The 21,651-nt window shown below is 46.7% G+C and overlaps 1 protein-coding gene across 1 annotated transcript in view; it reads left to right on the top strand.

Annotated features, from left to right (window-relative positions):
* Prp8 (pre-mRNA processing factor 8) overlaps positions 1 to 21,651 on the top strand; it is a 397,724-nt gene that overhangs the window by 301,584 nt on the left and 74,489 nt on the right. Inside the window, exons 26-27 of the mRNA XM_065433711.2 lie at positions 5,058 to 5,204; positions 7,316 to 7,476. Coding sequence (XP_065289783.1) covers positions 5,058 to 5,204; positions 7,316 to 7,476 — 308 coding nt within the window. The remainder of the gene's footprint in view (positions 1 to 5,057; positions 5,205 to 7,315; positions 7,477 to 21,651) is intronic.

Genomic DNA, 21,651 nt, shown 5'->3' with positions numbered 1-21,651 from the left:
ACTGTTATTGTGGCCTGGCACTGGGTGTTCCGACACCGTCCGGGACGGTGGGCGCCGCCAACTCGGATGCTGTGTGCACCGAGCAGAGTAGGACCGCCTCACAGAGCTGACGTCTCCTCGTGGCTGCCTGTTTTGCGCTCATTTTGGGTGTTGTCTGTTTTCTTTTTTGGATTTTGGTTGTTGTCAGGGTAGCAACGCTTTATGCCTAAGGCTTTACGAAGCTGCCTGTTGCACGTGGAGGGACACAACCTGGTGGACCGTGGCGTTGAGGTGTTGCAATTTGCTTCCTTCATTCTATTTAACCTCGCACGAATTAAAATAATTCGTTCGACTCAAGGAAGCAAGCTTCGTTCACATGAACTTAGCATCTGAGTAGCTGCCCGATCTTTTGCTAGCCGAGTTGAACATCGTACCACGTGGGCGATGCGCATGCAGACTTCCTCTCCCTTGCACTACTTTAGTGTTTGCCGAGTGTGTTGAGTGTACGCAGCATGATTGGAGTCCCCCTGGCTTGCCGTCACCTGCTCATTGTCTGCGCTGCTGCCCCGGACTACGATCGAGCCACCGGGTAATGGTGATGCTGTGGTGAGTTCGGCGCAGCGACTTCGGCGGCCGCCTGTACCCAGCTCGCAACCCTCAGCGGCGGAGAAAAGAGCCGGCGATCACCGACAGCTAGCGCAGCTCGCCAGCAGGGCGCGTCGGCGCGATTGACGCTTGCTCGTGCCGACTACTGCGTTGCCGTTTCCGGACTCCTTGCCTGGAATCGTGCCATCAAGTCTGTAAAGCTGCTGCTGTGACCGGCGGACGTCAGCGGTGCATCCGGGGACAATGTCGGCTCGCATGCTATGGACAGCGTGTGGACATTTCCTCAGCATGGCCACTGTTGCATGTACTATCTTGTTCGCGAAGCACGGGTTGATGTTAGACCGTGGCACATTTTCGCCAGAATTTGTAGTGATTTAAGGTTGGGGGGATGGGGGGATGCGCGACTCTCACGCATCCCCTGATATGTTGTTTTCCTGCACGGCTCGCGTGGCCTGGCGCCCGACGCAGTCGGAGTGGTACAAGCGCAGTGCGAGAGATGGCGCTAGTGTTGCGCTGCTGCGGGGTTACTTGGGTGCGGGAGAGACACGGCGCTCCCTCTTGGATTCGGGACAGCAAGTGGTACGGACATGCCGTGCCGCGTGTGCGCTGACCCATGCTTCTGCGAGACCGTCTCGCGTTGCCACCTTTGAACGCGCCACCCTTCGCGTGACCATACACGCAAACGACCAGGCATTGGGATCCAGCATGGGGCGAACATATTCACTCGCTATCCGGTCGCGGTGAGTCGGACTTCTACATTTATCGGGCGCCCATCGGCATGTTTTGTGGATAGCAACTCAGCTAGCAGGTATTGATCTATGAAAGGGGCAATAAATGCCCTTGTGATTGTTTGCGCTACTGTGTTGTCGTTCCTTTGTCCCAAGAGTACTGGAGGAGAACTCCACAGTTGCAAGTGTTGGCGTATGAATAGGGTACACTTTTAACGTATCAGTGTATACGTGGCTACTATCGCTGCCGCTCACGATTTGTTGTGCGCCCACAAGGTCAGATGAGAAGAATCGAAAGGTGCCTTTTTTGTGGTTGTTGACCACAACCATTATAAAGCCTACACATAATAAAGGCAAGTTTGGTTTCAGCTTTTTTTAGTCGTGGAAGTGCGGAAAGTCATGAAAGTAATATAATGTGGCATCTACTTAAGGATGTTTGGTGCGTGCAGACCGCTTGGTTTGTCTTGAAGAGTCGTTCGCGTAGCATTCAACAGATGGTAAGCGCGATCGTTAGCTAGATTTGGCACACGACCAATCGCTGCAGCTTGTTCGGGGTGCGATCATTACATGGGAAATTTAAAAAAAAAAACGAATTCTGACGACAAAATTCAGGGGTGCGATCATTATGCGAGTAAATACGGTATATCGTCTGTGATTTGTGATATTTAATCAAAATTTGATTGATAAAATCCTGATAACCAACATTAAATTTAGTGGTCTGCTAAAATTTTTCCGCAAGGAAATTTTAAAAACGGGCTCTGTCTTGCCGTCAGGTATCCATCTGGAAATCATCATAGTGAATTTCGCAGTTGCAGCACCTTTTGAAAATTCACCAGGCCTGGAATGAGAAAACTATGTGCACCATTCTGGCATATTGCTGTAATTTGAGAACCAGTAAACATAACTGTTTGGAATTTTGTAGATCTACTAATGCTTTTTCGATTAGTCTTTCCTGAAATTTTCATTAAGATATCTCTATAAACAAAAAAGTTGGTATCCGAGGGTAACCTCCCTCCTTAACCCCACAAGGCCTGAATATGTTTAATTTCATGGCTGACAAATGTGATTTGGTGCTGTAACCCAATGTAAAGCCTATATTAGCCTTCTTTATATTCTGGAGAGAGTATTCAGCAAAGAGTTCAGCATTGGAATTACTGAATAAATATTTTAATTAAATTTTACTCAATTATAATTTCACTATGTACTCTCCATGACCAGAAATACGTGTGAGCAAGTTTTAATTTTCTCTGACTTGGAATGCTGTTTGAGCTTTGTGGGTTTAAGGACTAGTTTGTGAGAACGAGACAGCAATTTTTTCAAGTGTAACTCATTTAATGAAACATTGGGCTTCGTTTTTAGACCTAAGTTCGAGAAATACTTCCAAATTGAATTTTTCACCCTCTCATTTGAGTCCATCTTGCTAACCAACCAAGCTTCTGCTATTTTGACAATGGTGATGTCATTCATTCATCTTATCACTTTCAGAATCTGAAAGCTTAAATTTTTTGAAACAGTGCTTATGAGTTTTCTTGCAAATAAAAGTTTCTAAGAAATTAGGAAGGTTACGCAAAATCTTTAAAGCTATTTATTTTTATCCAAAACTTGTTCTAATTTAGTGTCTTCATGCAGTGGCGGTGAAAAAAAGAGTGCGGGCAACCAGGGCGTCAAGATTCCCAAAGATGGCACCAGCATATACTGGCATAGCTGGAGCTCATTGCTCGGTTCCTTTTGCCTGTTGTTTAACAAAGTTGATGAAATGACTACAATTAACATGTTTGCAAGCTCCTACCATATTATTTGTACAGTTTTGCCAAACCTGCGAGTCTATTTTTATTTAAAAAATCGTGCCTTACTGATTACAGTCGACATCCGATTTTTCAGACTTCCTAGAGGCTGCGAAAAGCATCAGAAAAGTCGGGCAGTTCGAAAAAATGAATGCATGCCTTTTACTTACCCCAAGGGCTCACAGGCACGTTCAAAATAGCTCTGAAGGCCTGCCAGTACACTTACTAGGCGTATTGATGCTCTTATTGTGACAGGAGGCAGCAGGCGCACGCATGTATAATTAAAGGGCCCCTGAAACGGTTTGGACAAATGTAGATGCATAGGGTACAGCCTGGGTCTCCAGGCTTTGGTCCTACTAGCAACCAAGGCACTGGTTCGATAAAACAATGGCGTCTAAGATGAAGCTCATATGATGTTCAATTATTGCACCAACTCCAATATGGGACGTGTGGCCATGCTTGTGCCATGTTTCATCAAAGGTTACTGTGATATCCCTGCTGAAATATGGATCCATTTCCGTGCAGGTGGTTTCTACAACAGAAGCAGAATTTGTCTATGCACTGTGTCTGCAGTTCCCTGAATTTTTTCAAATGCTTCTGAGCAAAAGTCATTGAGGGCTGTCTGTGCCTTCTCTATCAGTTTTGTTGCCATAATGGCTCTTATATTCACGTCAAAGACCATCGAGTCATCCTGACGAGCAGAACTCCACGAGCTTGCAACTGCTCCACAATGTAAACAGCAGCTGAAGCTTTGTTGCAAGTCCAAGTTAGGTGCCTCTTTGAACCTTCATCCCAGTCGCGAAGCACTGCTGGCATGGGTTCCCGGATAGCAGGTTGCCTAGGGCATCCATTTGCACAAGGGTAAATTTTTTAGCTACACTTGTAGGCGGTAGCAGCTTCAGGATTGCACTCCATTGCTTGAAATTTTCACTCCGTCGCTGACGTAGCGCCAAGTCCTTGTTGCACAGCAGCGCCTTTTTTATCCGCCACCTCTTTTTCCTCACACGTCGGGAAACATGTTTTCAAGTGCACAGTAGACGACGTGATTGCACTGTCCGATGCAGATGAAAGAGGGGATGTGGAAGCCACTCTCGATGAGCACAAAACACCGGTCGCACCCATCACAACAAATTCTTGCGTCGGTGGAGCAGGAGTCGCATTGCTAGAAGCGTCGATGCAACCATGCTCTTGCGTAAATGAAGCAGAAGCTGCCCCACAGGAACCATTGGTGAGATCATCGCCAGCACGCAGGCAAGCGGCTAGCTTCGCCATGCGGGTGAGCTTCATAGAACGCTCCCTTGCACCAAATGCGTGTAGTGACTTGAGTTTCTTTGGGCGCATCGTGGCCGACCGCACAACAATCGGCAGGCTAAACGCAATAACGGTGTCGTAAAGACGGTTGAAAATCATCTCGTAAGGACGGTAGAAACTTGGAGAATGTGCGAACGGCTGCAAAGGTAGACGATAGCAAGCGCAACACACCAAGGGCACCTGCGATAAAGGAGCCGAAGCAGACGTTGGCCGGACACATTATGCAGGAGACTACTACGTCCTCGCACTCAGCAGCCAATGAGAGTCGCGAGCTTCCCCGCGTCCTTGAGGAGCGTCGGACTTCGCCCAATCTCAGCTTCGCGTCTCAGCTGTGGGAAACTTGAAAGCTCTCCCAAGCCCTCCAATGATCGGTGATTTACACCTCTCCCGCGCTGCCACCACCGCCGCGGGTGGTAGGGTGAAAAAAAAAACCTTTTGTCCTTATAAGTCAGACCCCCCCACTTCAGATTTTCAAATTTTAAAAAATAGGCCGCTTTTCCGCTCAATGGAACATTTGACGCTTTCGCATCAAAAGAAAATTTTCTTCGGTTGCAGTTTTTTGGGGTGAGAGATACAAATCCATTTTCCAGAAATGTGCCTCAATAATTACCTGCTCTAATTTTTTAATGTACCACATTCTGCTACGCAGGTGTATGTGGGCTTCCAGGTGCAGTTAGACCTAACTGGCATCTTCATGCACGGCAAGATCCCCACGCTCAAGATCTCGCTCATCCAAATATTCCGAGCTCACCTGTGGCAGAAAATCCATGAGAGCATTGTCATGGACTTGTGCCAGGTCTGTCTGTGTTCCTTTCTTTTGTCGTAATCTGTTGCTGCGGTGCGTTCAGATGTGGGGTGACACTGAGGTCAGCTGCTCTTCATTCCATAATGGCCCACACGAGCATATGAGGGCAATACTGTGATCATAGCTGTTGCATGCTTAAGTGTCCTTTACAAAGAATGTGCAAGTTTATGGCTGGTGTGCACAGCGTCTTACATATATACTGGTCTGTTGCGCATGCCCTTGTAGCCTACAGTGTCCTAGTTTATAGGTCAACCAGACAATTCTACAACCAATGACTTGACCCGGTACATAATCTTTGACTGCAACTGCCAAGTGGTACTTACAGAACATCTGCCCAAATTTTGTACATTTTTACTGTAATGAGCGTCCCTTACAGCAGCGCAGAGCATTGCTCACTTTTTCCTATATACTCAGAATTCAGTCATCACCACAACGCATATGCTACAACATTGTCACATAATGCAACTCACGCTTACACTATACAAATAAACCGAACATGATTAGGCCGCTTGTCCTACAGTATGAGGAATACTGTCGAGATAGGATATTCCTTGTGAGGTTCTCCAGGTACCTTAAAACCTACTGTGATTGCCCCTGTGGTGTTACCTTGCAAAGTCTGTTTGCATATTGACACATCCAAAGAAGAGACACCCTACAAGCACACATACAAGACTTCCGTGCTCGTCAGCACAAATATAAAAATTACACAGCTGGTTCTAAGACAAAAGAACACATGGGTGTGGAGCCAGAAAAAAAAAAATTGGGAAACATGTATTAAATTACCACGGTATGCCTCTTAGCGAACACTTGGCAAAGAAGTGTTATGCTGACTAAAGATTAGGCACACACACCTCACACACAATTTTTTACTTGCAAAAGAAGACCCACCAACATGCTGGAAGTGTCAAGAGCCAATAACAGTTATGCACACTTTATTGACATGTACACATATAGAAACATACAGATCAAAACTTTGGCACAATGGATATAAACAACACACACCTTTACACCCTGCTGTAGCTTTAGGACATGATCCACTAGTGCCACTATCTGACGTGCTTAAATATTAAGACACCAGCTTTTTACACAAGCTACAGAAGAACACAGCTTTTGCGGCTCTTACATTTGAATTCATAACACCTTGTGTTTGGTGCAGCAAAGCCTTTGTCATGTAGTGTCGTAGAGCTAAAATACGGGCGGGAAGAAACGCAGTGGACAGTACAGACACTCACTCACAGCTGAAGTTTAATGAAATGTTTTCCGGGGAGCAGAAAGGCCCCACATGCACAGCCAAAAGGCACGCTTCTTGACTGTGCGGCCCTCCGCTCCCTGGAAAACCTGAATGAGTCAAAACTTTGAAAAAATGACTGTAAAGGTAGCAACAGGGCTGTTCTCTCTCTCTCTTTTTGGTGGCCTGAAATAATGTGTAGCATTTTGGGTACTGTTACGTTACAGTTGACGCATTGGCTATTGTGGTGCTTTAAATTAACAAAACGTATGCATTTTGGTAGCAAATCCCACACTTTCCTTCCTTCCCTTCCATTAGCAGCGCAGTCAAGCATACTCAGAAAGGAGCCTGGAAGAAAGAAGTTATTGGGCAACCACTTTTGTGCCTAGAGGGAGCTTTGGATAAGTTTGAGAGAGACAGTGGACAAAGCTGCATGTCGTGGACATTCCTTATACTGATGAATCAGAATGGTGATTGAGGTCAATGCTGAGCTGCTCCTGTCCACGTCAAGTTCCGTTGCAAGGCTTTTATGTGGTTAAAGCTCTCCATTTGATTCACCATGAATGGCTTATACCTAATGCTAATTCAATCGTCCAGGGCCATTCCCACAGTGTGTGAATTAACATTTTCATGTGCTGTAGGGTAATTCTTAATCATCTTGGCTGTGTGAGATCTTGATAATAAATTCCTGCTTGCCTGTAATTTTATATTTTTTGCACAAAATAAGGTGCATGTTGTTATTGAGTAAATATGACTTTTTATTGTAATTGCATGCATCTGAATTGGCACGAATATCATGCATGCCACACTTCATGGTTGTAGTGTATGGCGCAGTAGTCTGTGGTGGTGTTGCTAGCTTTAATGCTGCCTGCAGGTCTTTGACCAAGAGCTAGACGCCTTGGAAATTGAGACCGTACAGAAGGAAACAATCCACCCACGGAAGTCCTACAAGATGAACAGCTCTTGTGCTGATGTGTTGCTTTTTGCCACTTACAAGTGGAATGTCTCCCGGCCATCTCTTCTGGCTGACTCAAAGTAAGTGAGCAAAGGGTACATATCTTACTCACCCATCATGCCATAGTGAACACAAGTGGGCCAATTGAATGTTTGCAGGCTCTTGTTAAGCTTGTGAGATGTCAGTTTTGAGCACTTCCAGCCATTGTCCCAGCCTGTGCAGTGGTCACATGTGTGCATGTGGTCATTTATTGCATTTGATGCTTGTTCACATTATGCTTATCTTTTAGCCTCCAGGTGAAAGTTTCGATTTCGCCTATGTAGACGCAATTTCAGTGTTCACGCATTGTCTTGTACGCAGTATCTGTAAAACTTGCCCACCGAGCTTACCTTTCACTTTAAAAAGCTTGCTGAAACTTTACTGGATGGCACATGGACATTGCAAAGATATCTGTGGAACATGCTGACTTGGGTCTTGCTTTTATGTACCATATGTTGGCACGATAGTTCTACAGTCAACGTATGATTTTTTGGGCACCTGGACCACAAAAATGTCTGAAAAATGGGCCGGTCCCAAAAAAATGAATGCAAGCTTTTTACTGCTCCTAAAGGCTCAAAAAGCCACAGGTACGTCCAAACAGCTCTGAAGCCCTGCCAGTACACTTTAAGCATATCAGTGCTCATGGTGTGACAGGAGAATGCAGGTGCATGTGTGTATAATGAACCCTTTTACTACTGCGAGTCACCATCCGATGAAGTGACAGCTGTGTGGGCAGCCCTGCTTCAAACAGGAAACGTGCCTGCTGATGTGCATACCTACAAATACTTCTAACCTGACTCTTACTTGATGGTGCACAAGGAAGTGACCGATAAACAAATCCTTAGAAGTGTCTAGGATTGGTGTGTTTCATCGGACGAAGGCAAACCAGTTGTACAACATGAGCCCGCACCACCAACCACATCACAGGTCACGGATGCATTCTTCTATATGATCAAGCACTTGGCAGCTGAGGTCGCGGCAGCGGAGCATTCTGCTGAACGTTTTCTGTCGCCTACGCAGGTTTTCACAGATCGGGCGCAGTACTACCGTGAACCAGCGTCAGCAGTGCTTCGACCATCCTATTTACCGCACGTGTGCCCTATCTCATGAAGATTTAACAGGACTGGCTGCGTCAGCGAAGCGCCACGTGCCGCCCGTGACGAACGCCACCTGTACATCACCCCAGGAACCATCGGCACCCGGAAACCATATAAAGTTGGATCACCGCAGAATTCATCACTTGGCAGCTGAGGTCGCGGCAGCGGAGCATTCTGCTGAACGTTTTCTGTCGCCTACGCAGGTTTTCACAGATCGGGCGCAGTACTACCGTGAACCAGCGTCAGCAGTGCTTCGACCATCCTATTTACCGCACGTGTGCCCTATCTCATGAAGATTTAACAGGACTGGCTGCGTCAGCGAAGCGCCACGTGCCGCTCGTGACGAACGCCACCTGTACATCACCCCAGGAACCATCGGCACCCGGAAACCATATAAAGTTGGATCACCGCAGAATTCATCACTTGGCAGCTGAGGTCGCGGCAGCGGAGCATTCTGCTGAACGTTTTCTGTCGCCTACGCAGGTTTTCACAGATCGGGCGCAGTACTACCGTGAACCAGCGTCAGCAGTGCTTCGACCATCCTATTTACCGCACGTGTGCCCTATCTCATGAAGATTTAACAGGACTGGCTGCGTCAGCGAAGCGCCACGTGCCGCCCGTGACGAACGCCACCTGTACATCACCCCAGGAACCATCGGCACCCGGAAACCATATAAAGTTGGATCGCCGCAGAATTCATCACTTGGCAGCTGAGGTCGCGGCAGCGGAGCATTCTGCTGAACGTTTTCTGTCGCCTACGCAGGTTGGTTTCATTTGTATCACTGCATAGGAATTCGTTTTCACATTTTTTTGCCGTACCCACTGCTGCCAAATCATAATGCCAACGTGTGCCGAGTTATCTAGAGAGATGGATTCGTTGCGAAAAGAAGTTGAGGAATTGCGTAACAGCATCGCCCTATTTAATGAAACGTTTGAAACGATGAAGACAAAGCAGGAAGGCCTGGTCAAAGAAAATAAGGAGCTCTCGCGAACGAACGAGCAGCTAACAAAACAGGTTGCTGAGTTGCAGCAATACTCCCGCATGAACAATGTGGAAATCAAAGGTGTACCAGAAACAAAGGGCGAAAGCTGTGAAGCAATTCTGCATCATATCGCAGAAAAAAATTGGTTGTCCTGTGTGTCCTGCAGAAATTGATGTTGTGCACAGGGTCCCTGCTAAAGGTGGTTCAAACATTATTGCGCGTTTTTGTTCGCGTCAAAAGAAGACCGAGTTCGCTACAAAGGCTAGGAAGGCGCGTCTGTCAACCAGGTCCATTGGCATAACGAATCAGGATAAGCCCATATTCGTCAACGATCACCTGACTCCAGAGAACAAGCGGCTGTTTGCCCAAGCGCTGGCTCTTAAAAGGGAAAAGCAGTGGCAGTTCCTTTGGGTCGACAACTGCCGTATCAAAGCAAGAAAGTCTACAGACAGTAGGGTGTACCGCATCTCTGGAGTCGATGATCTATCCATTTTTACCTGAAAAGCACTATTCCTGTGCCTTAATGACTGGGAATCACCATGGCGTCACACACTGTTCATGAGCTGAAGCAACTACTTAGTTCTTCGTCCACTTCTCAGATTTCTATCATACATTTTAACGTCCGAAGCTTACCCAAAAACTTTGATCATATGGTTAACTTTCTTACTTTAACCAATCACCACTTTTCGCTCATATGTCTATCGGAAACGTGGCTATCTGCAGCTGACGATACCTTATTTTCCATACCGGGCTATCATTCGGAATATTTTCATCGTCTGACTGATCGCCACGGTGGATCGGGAATATTTATTTCCAACACATTATCTTATAAACGGCGTGCAGATATCTCATTTTCCATGGCCAAATGCGAATCAGTTTGGCTTGAATTTGACAATCACTTTCTACCAACCAACAAAAGAACTATCATTGGTTCAATTTACCGTTCCCCATCGTCATCTTACGATGATTTTTGTGGTGAACTTGATAGTTTATTAAACTCGTTCATTACCAAAAATTATAATGTAATCATTGTCGGCGACATTAACATTAACATTACAAATTTTAACGATAGTTCTTGTGTCCAGTACACCAAGTGCTTCATTGGACATGGTTTGGAATCTTTGCTAGATTCTCCAACACGATGTGCTCCTTCCGGTCAAAATACGCTTATTGACCATGTACTCAGTAATATCATGACTAATCAAAAAGCTGGTGTGGTCCATTTTAATCTGACAGACCATTATCCAATTTTTCTCTTATTAAATACTCAAACTACTTACAAAAATAAAATGGTGATTAAGAGTTCTTTTGATTCAGGAAAATTTGTGGATTTGGTGTCCGGCTCTGACTGGGGCCTATTATCCGAGGAATCTTGTGTTAACAAAGCATTCAGCACTTTAAATGAGAAACTAACAGATATTATAAATACTTGTACGTCTGTTTCCTCCATATCACGTTGGTATTCCACCCCCAGGCATCCGTGGATCACTAGAGGACTACTGCGCTCTATAAATAAACAAGATAACCTCTTCAAAAAATTAAAACTCCAACCATTTAACCTCGCACTTAAGGCTCGATTCAAATTATATTCACAAACTCTCACCGTCTTACTTAAACAGGCTAAGAGAACCTACTATGAAAATAAAGTGCTCGAAAATGGGAATGACTGGAGAAAAAATTGGAATGTAATTAAAGAATTTTTAAATCTTAACAAGACACACCTGTGACAGGGTTTACTGACGGCACCAGCACTCTAACTGATCCTATAGATGTCGCAAATTCATTTAATGAATCATTTTTCAAGAGCTCTGCAGCCGGTGTACCTAACTTACCCAAGTTGCCCCGCGTGCCTCACTCCTTTTTCTTAAAACCCACATCGCCAAATGAAGTTCATCGCACTATAATAGGGCTCAAGACAACAGGCTGTGGCCTAGATTCAATTCATCCATCAAAAATCAAACTTGTTGCTCGTGAGTTATCTTTTGTCCTCTCTGATATTATTAACACTGCATTTCGTACCGGCGTTTTTCCAACGAGTCTCAAACAAGGAAAAGTCACTCCAGTATTTAAAAAAGGTGATCGAAATATCTTTTCTAATTATCGCCCTATAACGATACTGCCATTTTTTAGTAAAGTAATTGAGAAGCTCCTTGTTAATCGCCTAACGAACTACCTAACAAAATTTAACCTTTTAACTTCTAAGCAGTTTGGTTTTCGTGCTAACTTATCAACTGAATTAGCACTGATAAAACTAACTGACAGCCTAAAGCAGTTTATCGACAATGGGCTATGGGCGGGAGCGGTATTTGTTGATTTAACTAAAGCTTTTGACACTATTAACCACTCCATTTTGTACGCTAAACTTGAATTATTTGGAATTTGTGGACCTGCTTTAGCTCTTTTGCAAAGCTACCTTACTAATAGAACCCAGGTTGTTAGATATGGAAGCGTTTTATCCACCCCAATAACAACGAACCAGGGCGTTCCACAAGGATCAATTTTGGGTCCTCTGCTATTCCTCATTTACATTAATGACTTACCATCATCGCTTAACAGTTCTGAGTGCATCCTCTATGCTGACGATACAACGATATTCAGTAGTGATAAAGACATTAACAGTCTACTCAGAAAGTTAAACACCGATGTCACGAATCTTGTGTCTTGGTGTAAAAATAACTTGCTAAACGTAAACCCTGTTAAAACAAAGTTTATGTTATTTCACTCGTCCCAAAAAACGCCTACAAGAACCCCTGAACTATACATTGATACCTACGTCATTACCCCATCTAATTTTGTAACTTTCCTTGGTGTTACATTAGACCCCCAACTTAAGTATAACATTCACGTAAACTCTGTCACTAAGAAGACTGCTTTCGGCATCCGCGTGCTCATTCGAACAAGACACTGTTTTCCGCAATATATACTAAAATCACTTTACTACGCTTTCATTAACAGTCACCTTACTTACTGCATTTCATCATGGGGCAACACATATCCTGCACATCTGACAACCCTCATTCACCTTCAGAACCGGGCGGTCCGAATAATTACCCACAGTTCATACATCACATCAGCAGCGCCCATTTTTCGCACTCTTGAGATTCTACCATTAACTTGCACATTTCAACTGAAACTATGTCTTATATTATATAGAAGTAGAAACAGTGACATTCCAGCTGAGTTACTTCCCTCAACGCAACTTTTCAATACAAATAACACGCGGTTTTCTGAAAATAATAATCTCTTGCTTCCTAAAGTCAACACTAACTACGGTAAAATGACAGCCTTCTTTTCCGCAATTTCATTTTGGAATTCACTGCCATCAAATATTAAATCATGCTCTTCATTACACTGTTTCCGGCGGCTTCTAAAACAGTTCTTATTAACAACATACCTTACCTGATTATTCGACAAGTGTACATACTTTTATATGTGTGTCTATATATAGGTGTGTATCTATGTGTGTGTGTGTATACATTTATTACTGTGTAGCCATGTTTCATTATTCTTCTCGATTTATGTTGATAGATTATCAGTCGTTTGTAAATTAATTTTGTTGCACTATTGGATTGCCCACTTTTGTTCATAATCATTATACTTCTATTCAATTACTGTGATGATAGTACCTTCAAGTGTATTTCAATATGGAATTATTCTTGCTAATTTTTGTATAATCTTCAACTACCCTATGTTTCAGTAATTACTTCTAATATGTTTATTGTATTTTCACGCTGTTCTTACCCTCGTTGCTAATCCTATATTACATATTTTGTGCATGTTGTAACAGGAGGTCCCCCTGACAGTTTTTACTTTGGGACCTCCTTCTGTATTACATTTTCTTTGTAATTGTATTATATTGTGTAATAATAAACTTCAAACTTCATCTGCATTGGTACCCATGACATTGATGAAGCAGTGGCTCTGCTAGGGGAATGTGAGAGTCACTTTGTGCCATTGCATGCCAAGTAGTGCAAACAGGCCAAACTAACCAATTTGTGGCATTAAAACTTGTTTTTTTTTTGCATCAGCAGATCACGTGCCACATATGTATTTGATATCTTGACAACGAATTTCCACGACAACACATGCTTTTTTGTGCCCCGGGGTGCAATCACGTTTAGCGGGATTTGACTGTATACTCATTTTGTCTTTTCAGTGCATTTCCTGCCTCTCATAAAGCAACTCGTGCAAAAATTAATATTGCATGCCTTTGTACTATTTATAGAGAGACGGTAAACAGATGTAACTTGTAGATAAATTTCTTACAGCAGGGGAGCAAATGTCTCGGTTTTCTGTCACCCTGTCTCAGAAGGACAGCCATCTGTACTTCGACAGACGAAGGGATTTGTAAACTACTGATGAATTTTGCATTGGAAGAAAGTGACGATGACGAATAAACAGTTTCTCTGTAGAAGAAAATGTCTACTGAAGTAGTATGCAAAAAGAAAATGCCAGTCAAAGCGTTAAGGACGTTTAAGTAATGTACAATCAGTGATCAATAAGTTATGGCTTCACTGCACAACACACAGCAGATGGATCGACCCACGAGTCACAGTTCCAAGGGGAGGCAGCTCGGAACACAGCTGCCTGTAACTTGAGTGCACGCGTAGACTACCCTCCAAGTGCCTTTGTGTGTTTGGGAGCTTGGTAGTAATCAGAACTCTAACCTTGGGGGTGTGGTGGAAATAGCGGCTCTAGAGCCGCTATAGAGTTTAACACATAACAGGGCAGCGTGGAAAAACAAGGATGATGAAAGGAACGTACACAGGACGGGTGCTGTAAACTTCAAAAAACAAGGACTTGTTTTCCCTGCTGTAGCCTACCTTGCCACTATCGAGTTGTTTCTCTTAATGAATCCAGTTAACGAAACTTACCCAGCGACTATTGATTGATTTATCAGCAAGCTGCTTCATCAAGAAAGGACTACATACCATGTCCCATAACAGTGGCCCTTTCTACTACTGCTGTGCTTCATCGTAATATGCTTCACCGCTTAACACTGCACTGCGGTGAAGCTGTCTTTTGGGATCTGGCATTATGCTTCACTCTTTTGTGCTTTCTGCGCTTCAAAGCCATCGGCGAGGATGACGCAGGCGGAGTCAGAGCCATTGCTGACAGTGATAAATTCTTTCGATGAATAGCACATCACCGAACAGCAGGAAGCTTGGTAGTGAACGTCAAAGCACTTAGGCTTAGTGTTGCCACAGTGGTGCAACTACCAGCAGATCAGCGTGTGAGAGCGCTGGCTTGAGGCTGTGAGATGATGAAAATTGTGGCGGAGGTGGCATCGATCAATGTTGCGGACCTGTGGTCATCACTGATAGTCGAGTAAATTGAGGACAATAAGGGTTTCAGTGTTAAAAGTTTCGGATCTTATACATTGGCTCTATGGGGTACATGGGGGGGCTGTGAAAGCGTCCGAATTATCGGGCATGTCCGAAAAATCTGTCGTTGACTACCTAGACAGGATTTAAGTTTTCAAGCATGCGTGAGTGCTTTTTTTTTCCAGGCTTGTATGAATATTTTGTATTTTTTAATGGTCATTTGCATAGTATGCTATTGGTATCCACCTGTATAAATTTTTGTATGCAAGATTTTTGATATATTCAAATGAGTGGATAAAGGTCCTGCCCTCTACAATGAATCCGCATCCAACATCATTTCTAATATGAAATCAGCATCTGATTTTTTGGACTCCCTAGTGGCTGCGAAAGCGTCTGAAAAATTAAGCCGTCCGAAAAAAAAATGAATGCATGCCTTTTACTGCCCCCATGAACTCAAATCGCCAAAGGCACATCCAAAATAGCTCTGAAGGCCTGCCAGTGCATTTATTAGGCATATCAGTGCTAGTACTGTGATAAGAGACGGCGGCTGCACGTGTGTATAATTAAGTAATACATGCCATGTCTGGCGACTATTGCCGCTTTCCGACTCGGCTGCACAAGAGTGTGGTATTTTCGCCTTTTCATGGCAATGCAATGTTTTCAGTAGGGTTTGTCAACGACCAGTTCTCTGGATGCCTGATTTTTCAGACATGCCCGAAAATTAGGATGCCTTCACAGCACCACCACGGTACCCCAAGGGTCAGTTTATAAGAACACCTGAACTTGCGAACGCAAGAGCCCTTCACTGTCTGATTTTACTGACTTCTTGCCATGACTGCAGGTCGGAAGCGGCATTGATCAAAGCCACCTCGAACAAGCACTCTAGCACGCAGATAAGCCAAGATACTTAGACGTTCGCTACCAAGCTTCTTGCTGTTCATCGCTTTTCATTAGAACAATTTGCTGCTATTAGCACTGGTGCCGACTCTGCTTTTGTAATCCTCGCCAATGTCTTCGGAGTGCAGAAAGCACGGCACGTTGCATATGCCAGTTCTTGAAATTCAGCTTCGCCTCTGTACAGCTATGTTATGCAGTGAAGTATATGTGAAGTATTGCGGTGAACCATATTAAAAGTGAGCTTCGCCTCTGTACAGCAATGTTATGCGGTGAAGCATATGTGAAGTGTAGTGGTAAGCATACCAAGAGTGGGAAGAGGCAATTGTCACAGGACACAGTATGTATTTCTTAATTATATACATGTGCACCCGCCATCTCCTGTTGTATTGTGACCACCAATATGCCTTACAATTGTTTCAAAGTTGTTTCGGATGTGCCTGTGGCAAGTACAAGGTAGTGCTTCAAAAGGTCGGTCGGGTGTCGGCAACAAAAGTTGCTGTTTTACACCGAATCGACTTGTCATCATCATCATCATAAGCCTGGTTACGCCCACTGCAGGGCAAAGGCCTCTCCCATATTTCTCCAACAACCCCGGTCATGTACTAATTGTGGCCACGCCGTCCCTGCAAACTTCTTAATCTCATCCGCCCACCTAACTTTCTGCCGCCCCCTGCTACGCTTCTTTTCCCTTGGGGTCCAGTCCGTAACCCTTAATGACCATCGGTTATCTTCCCTCCTCATTACATGTCCTGCCCATGCCCATTTCTTTTTCTTGATTTCAACTAAGATGTCATTAACTCGCGTTTGTTCCCTGACCCAATCTGCTCTTTTCTTATCCCTTAACGTTACACCTATCATTCTTCTTTCCATAGCTCGTTGCGTCGTCCTCAATTTGAGTAGAACTCTTTTCGTAAACCTCCAGGTTTCTGCCCCATAGGTGAGTACTGGTAAGACACAGCTATTATATACTTTTCTCTTGAGGGATAATGGCAACCTGCTGTTCATGATCTGAGAATGCCTGCCAAACGCACCCCAGCCCATTCTTATTCTTCTGATTATTTCCGTTTCATGATCTGGATCCGCCGTCACTACCTGCCCCAAGTAGGTGTATTCCCTTACGACTTCCAGTGCCTCGCTGCCTATTGTAAATTGCTGTTGTCTTCCGAGACTGTTAAACATTACTTTAGTTTTCTGCAGATTAATTTTTAGACCCACTCTTCTGCTTTGCCTCTCCAGGTCAGTGAGCATGCATTGCAATTGGTCTCCTGAGTTACTAAGCAAGGCAATATTGTTACGTAGGAAGACACCGACGAAAAGCTATTTACAAGTATATTTACAAGGCAATACGCTGCAGTTCACCAAGAGGCAACAGCCCGCGCTAGCTTCCAATCGTCGTCTTCGTCTTCTTCCTGCGCGGCTCTTCGTCAGTGGGAATACGACCCCGTAGCATTACCCCCGGCGGCAAAAGCGCCGTCCCGGAGCGACTAAAGGCTGGACTTGGAAGCAGTGTAGTAGCTCTTGAGCCTACTGACGTGCACGACATCACTGGACGCCAGAGTAGATGACGAGGTTGAGCTCACAGGAGCAATTTCATAAGTCACAGGCGTCACCTGGCGAAGCACGCAGTAGGGCCCTGTGTATCGCGAAAGGAGCTTTTCGGAAAGTCCAACGTGACGACAGGGCGACCACAGGAGCACGAGTGCACCACGCGAAAACTGTACGTCACGGTGGCGGGCGTTGTACTGACGCTGCTTCGTGGTTTGCGAGTCCGTCAGTCGAGCACGGGCAAGCTGGCGTGCACGATCGGCGAGGGCGATGGCGTCGCGCGCATACGCGGTTGTTGAGGTCGCAGCAGGAGGAAGTACCGTGTCAAGGGGCAAGGTCGGTTCGCGACCGTAGAGTAGATAAAATGGAGAAAATCCGGCGGTGTCGTGCCGGGAAGAATTGTAAGCAAAGGTGACGTAAGGAAGGGCAACGTCCCAGTCGTGGTGGTCCTTCGAAACGTACATGGACAGCATGTCGGTAAGGGTACGGTTTAAGCACTCTGTCAGGCCATTGGTTTGAGGATGGTATGAGGTAGACAGCTTGTGTTGAATAGAGCAGGAACGCACAATGTCGGCGATAACTTTCGAGAGGAAGTTACGACCGCGGTCAGTAAGCAGCTGTCGCGGGGCGCCATGCACTAAGATAATGTCACGCAAGAGAAAGTCCGCGACGTCAGTGGCGCAACTGGTAGGTAGAGCCCGCGTGATAGCGTATCGGGTGGCGTAATCAGTTGCGACGGCTACCGATTTGTTCTCAGAGGATGACGTGGGAAAGGGACCGAGGAGGTCTAATCCAACACGAAAAAACGGTTCCACAGGGACGGCGATCGGCTGGAGATGACCGGAAGGTAGCACCTGAGGCGTTTTTCGACGCTGGCAGGGATCACAGGCAGCAACATAGCGTCGGACGGAGCGAGCAAGACCAGGCCAATAGAAGCGGCGGCGGACGCGGTCGTACGTGCGGGTTACGCCAAGATGTCCTGCAGTGGGTGCGTCATGCATTTGAAAGAGCACAGTCTGTCGTAGATGTTGTGGCACGACAAGAAGATCAGGGCCGTCAGGGAGGAAGCTCCTTCGGTACAGAATGCCGCCCTGGAGGACATATCGGCGAACGAATGCGTCGGTAGGTGCAGAGCGCAGACGCTCGATGAGTACTCGCAGCGATAGGTCTCGGTACTGCTCATCGGCGATGTTAGCGAAGGCAGAAACAGAGAAAATGCCGTCGGCGGTACTACTGTCGGCGTCGTCAGGCTCGTCTACCGGGTAGCGAGACAGGCAGTCAGCGTCCTTGTGTAGTCGGCCAGATTTGTAGGTGACAGAGAACGAATATTCTTGGAGGCGTAAGGCCCAGCGACCAAGTCTTCCTTAAGGGTCTTTCAATGAGCATAACCAACACAGCGCGTGATGGTCTGTGATAACGGAAAAGGGTCGGCCATATAAGTATGGGCGGAACTTCGCAACCGCCCAAACTAGGGCCAGACACTCACGCTCAGTGATGGAATAGTTGCGCTCCGCGGGCGAGAGGAGCCTGCTGGCGTAAGCGATAACACGGTCGTGGCCACGCTGGCGTTGTGCCAGTACTGCGCGAATTCCGTGACCGCTGGCATCAGTACAGACTTCGGTAGGCGCAGAAGGATCGAAGTGGGCCAGAACGGGGGGCGTTGTGAGAAGATCGATGAGAAGCGAGAATGCAGAGGCCACGTTATCGCCCCACTGGAAAGGGGCGTCTTTTTTCAAAAGCTCGGTTAGTGGTCGTGCTATGGCTGCGAAATTTTGGACGAAACGGCGGAAGTACGAGCAAAGGCCGATGAAGCTGCGCACATCCTTGACACACTTCGGAACAGGGAAGTGCGTAACAGCATGGATCTTGCCTGGGTCCGGTTGCACTCCGTTCGCGTCAACGAGATGTCCAAGGACGGTAATCTGGCGACGGCCGAATTGGCACTTCGATGCGTTGAGTTGCAGACCGGCTCGCCGAAAAACGTCCAGGACTGCTGAGAGGCGCTCGAGGTGCGTAGCGAATGTTGGGGAGAATACTATAACGTCGTCTAAGTAGCACAGGCACGTGGACCATTTGAAACCGTGAAGAAGGGAGTCCATCATGCGTTCAAAAGTGGCAGGAGCGTTACATAGGCCGAACGGCATCACCTTGAATTGATAAAGACCGTCGAGTGTTACAAAGGCAGTCTTCTCGCGGTCGAGATCGTCCACGGCAATCTGCCAATAGCCGGAGCGAAGGTCAATAGAGGAGAAATAGCGAGCACCGTGGAGGCAGTCAAGGGCGTCATCAATCCGAGGTAGGGGATACACGTCCTTTTTGGTAACCCTGTTAAGGTGCCGATAATCCACGCAAAAGCGCCATGAGCCATCCTTCTTTTTTACCAGCACAACCGGTGACGCCCATGGACTACATGACGGTTCAATAATGTTCTTGGCAAGCATTTTGCGAACTTCGGTGTGAATCACTTGACGCTCAGCCGATGATACTCGATACGGGCGGCGATGAATAGGAGGGGCATCTCTGGTATTAATGCGATGTTTAACAGCTGTTGTTCGGGCCAAAGGACGATCGTTGAAGTCAAAAATATCTTGGTAGGAAATGAGAACGTGGTAGAGCGCACGAGCGTGCTCGGACGGCATGTCGGGTGCAATCATTTTCTGTAAGTTGGCGATGGTACAAGTCGCCGACTGCGATGGTAGAGGAGGATCGGTTGAATTGTCGTCTATTGAAATCGATGCTACAGAGTGATCCTCGAATGAGCAAAGTTGGGCCAGAGACATCCCGCATGGCAGCACTTGTGTCGTCAAGGCAAAATTGACCACTGGCAGGCAGACGCAATTCGCTGTAATAGATAAAATAGTATGAGGTAGTGTGATCCCGTGTGTAAGGAGGTCTTGCATAGGAGCCGCGATGTAGTGACCGTCGGGCACTGGCGGGGATCACTCAAAGTCAACGTAAGTCAGTGCCGAAAGTGGCAAGCGAACGAAGTCGACGGAACTGAGGCGAGGAAGGTGGTCTTCAGCAGGATCCAGAACAGGCAGGTCGAGGCGGAGAGTACTGGCGGAGCAATCGATGAGAGCAGAATGTGCGGAGAGGAAGTCGAGGCCGAGGATGATGTCGTGGGGACAGTGAGCGATGACTGTGAATAGCACGGTAGTGGAGCGATCGGCGAAGGAGACGCGGGCGGCACACATACCAATTACGGGGGCTATTCCGCCATCGGCGACACGGACAACAGGCGTCGTGGCGGGCGTGATTATTTTCCTCAGCCGGTTATGAAGATCCGCGCTCATTACCGACAAATGCGCCCCAGTGTCTATGAGAGCTGATACAGGAACACCGTCGACTTGCACGTCAAGAAGGTTCAGATGGGTGGGCAACGTCAGGAGAGGATTTGGCGGCGTAGGGAGCAATGCAGCGTCACCTCGAGGCGCTGCATCGTCTAGTTTTCCGGCTGGGAGCGGCGTCCGAAGGGAGTCGGCGAATAGGAACGACGGGGCTGGGGAGAGCGAGATTGTCGTCGTTGGGGCGAAGGCGAACGAGAATAGGGGCGGTTCGGCGCAGGAGAATCGGTGGCGGCATTATCTGAGCGGGCAGCATAGGGACGAGAAAGGCCACCTGGGGGGCGAGAGTAGGCAGTATATGTAGACTGGTTCAGGGAACTCCAGCGACTGCGGCAGTGCCGAGAAATGTGCCCAATTCGATGGCAGTGAAAACAAATGGGCTTGTCGTCTGCAGTGCGCCATTCAGAGGGGTTGCGGAAACGTGGAGGGTAAGAAGGTGCGGGACGGGGTGGAATCGAAGATGCCGGGTGAGGATCAGGGCGATGGGCCGAGCAGATTTTGTGAATACCCATGTTGGCGAACTCCTGGCGGACAACTGCCTGGATCAGGGAAACAGTGACTGCAGGTGCATTGGAGGGGCTGGAGTCGAACGCAGCCGGATAGGCGGCCTCGATCTCACGCCGGACAATCCTGGTAACATCGCCAGTGTTGTTGGGACGAGGAGCGTCGGCACAGGAAGATGTCGCTGGGGTGTTGGGCAGACGGGCAAACTGTTGGTCGATACGTCGGCTTTTAGCGAATTCCAGGTGGCGGCACTCTTTTATAACTGCATCCACCGTCGCGACGTTGTTAAACACGAGCAAGTTGAAGGCGTCATCGGCAATGCCTTTGAGGATGTGGGAGACCTTGTCGGACTCAGTCATGTGTGCGTCAACTTTGCGGCATAGAGCCAAGACGTCCTGAATGTACGTGACATAGGGCTCTGTTGACGTCTGCACACGGCCGGAAAGCGCCTTCTGCACGGCAAGTTGGTTATCGTAGGGGTTGCCGAACAAGTCTCGAAGCTTTTGCTTAAGCGAATCCCAA

Source organism: Dermacentor albipictus, chromosome 2 (genome assembly GCF_038994185.2).
Source record: "Dermacentor albipictus isolate Rhodes 1998 colony chromosome 2, USDA_Dalb.pri_finalv2, whole genome shotgun sequence".
NCBI classification, from domain to species: domain Eukaryota; kingdom Metazoa; phylum Arthropoda; class Arachnida; order Ixodida; family Ixodidae; genus Dermacentor; species Dermacentor albipictus.
The sequence above is the reverse complement of the archived record's forward strand: the minus strand, read 5'-3'. Positions and strand labels throughout refer to the sequence as shown.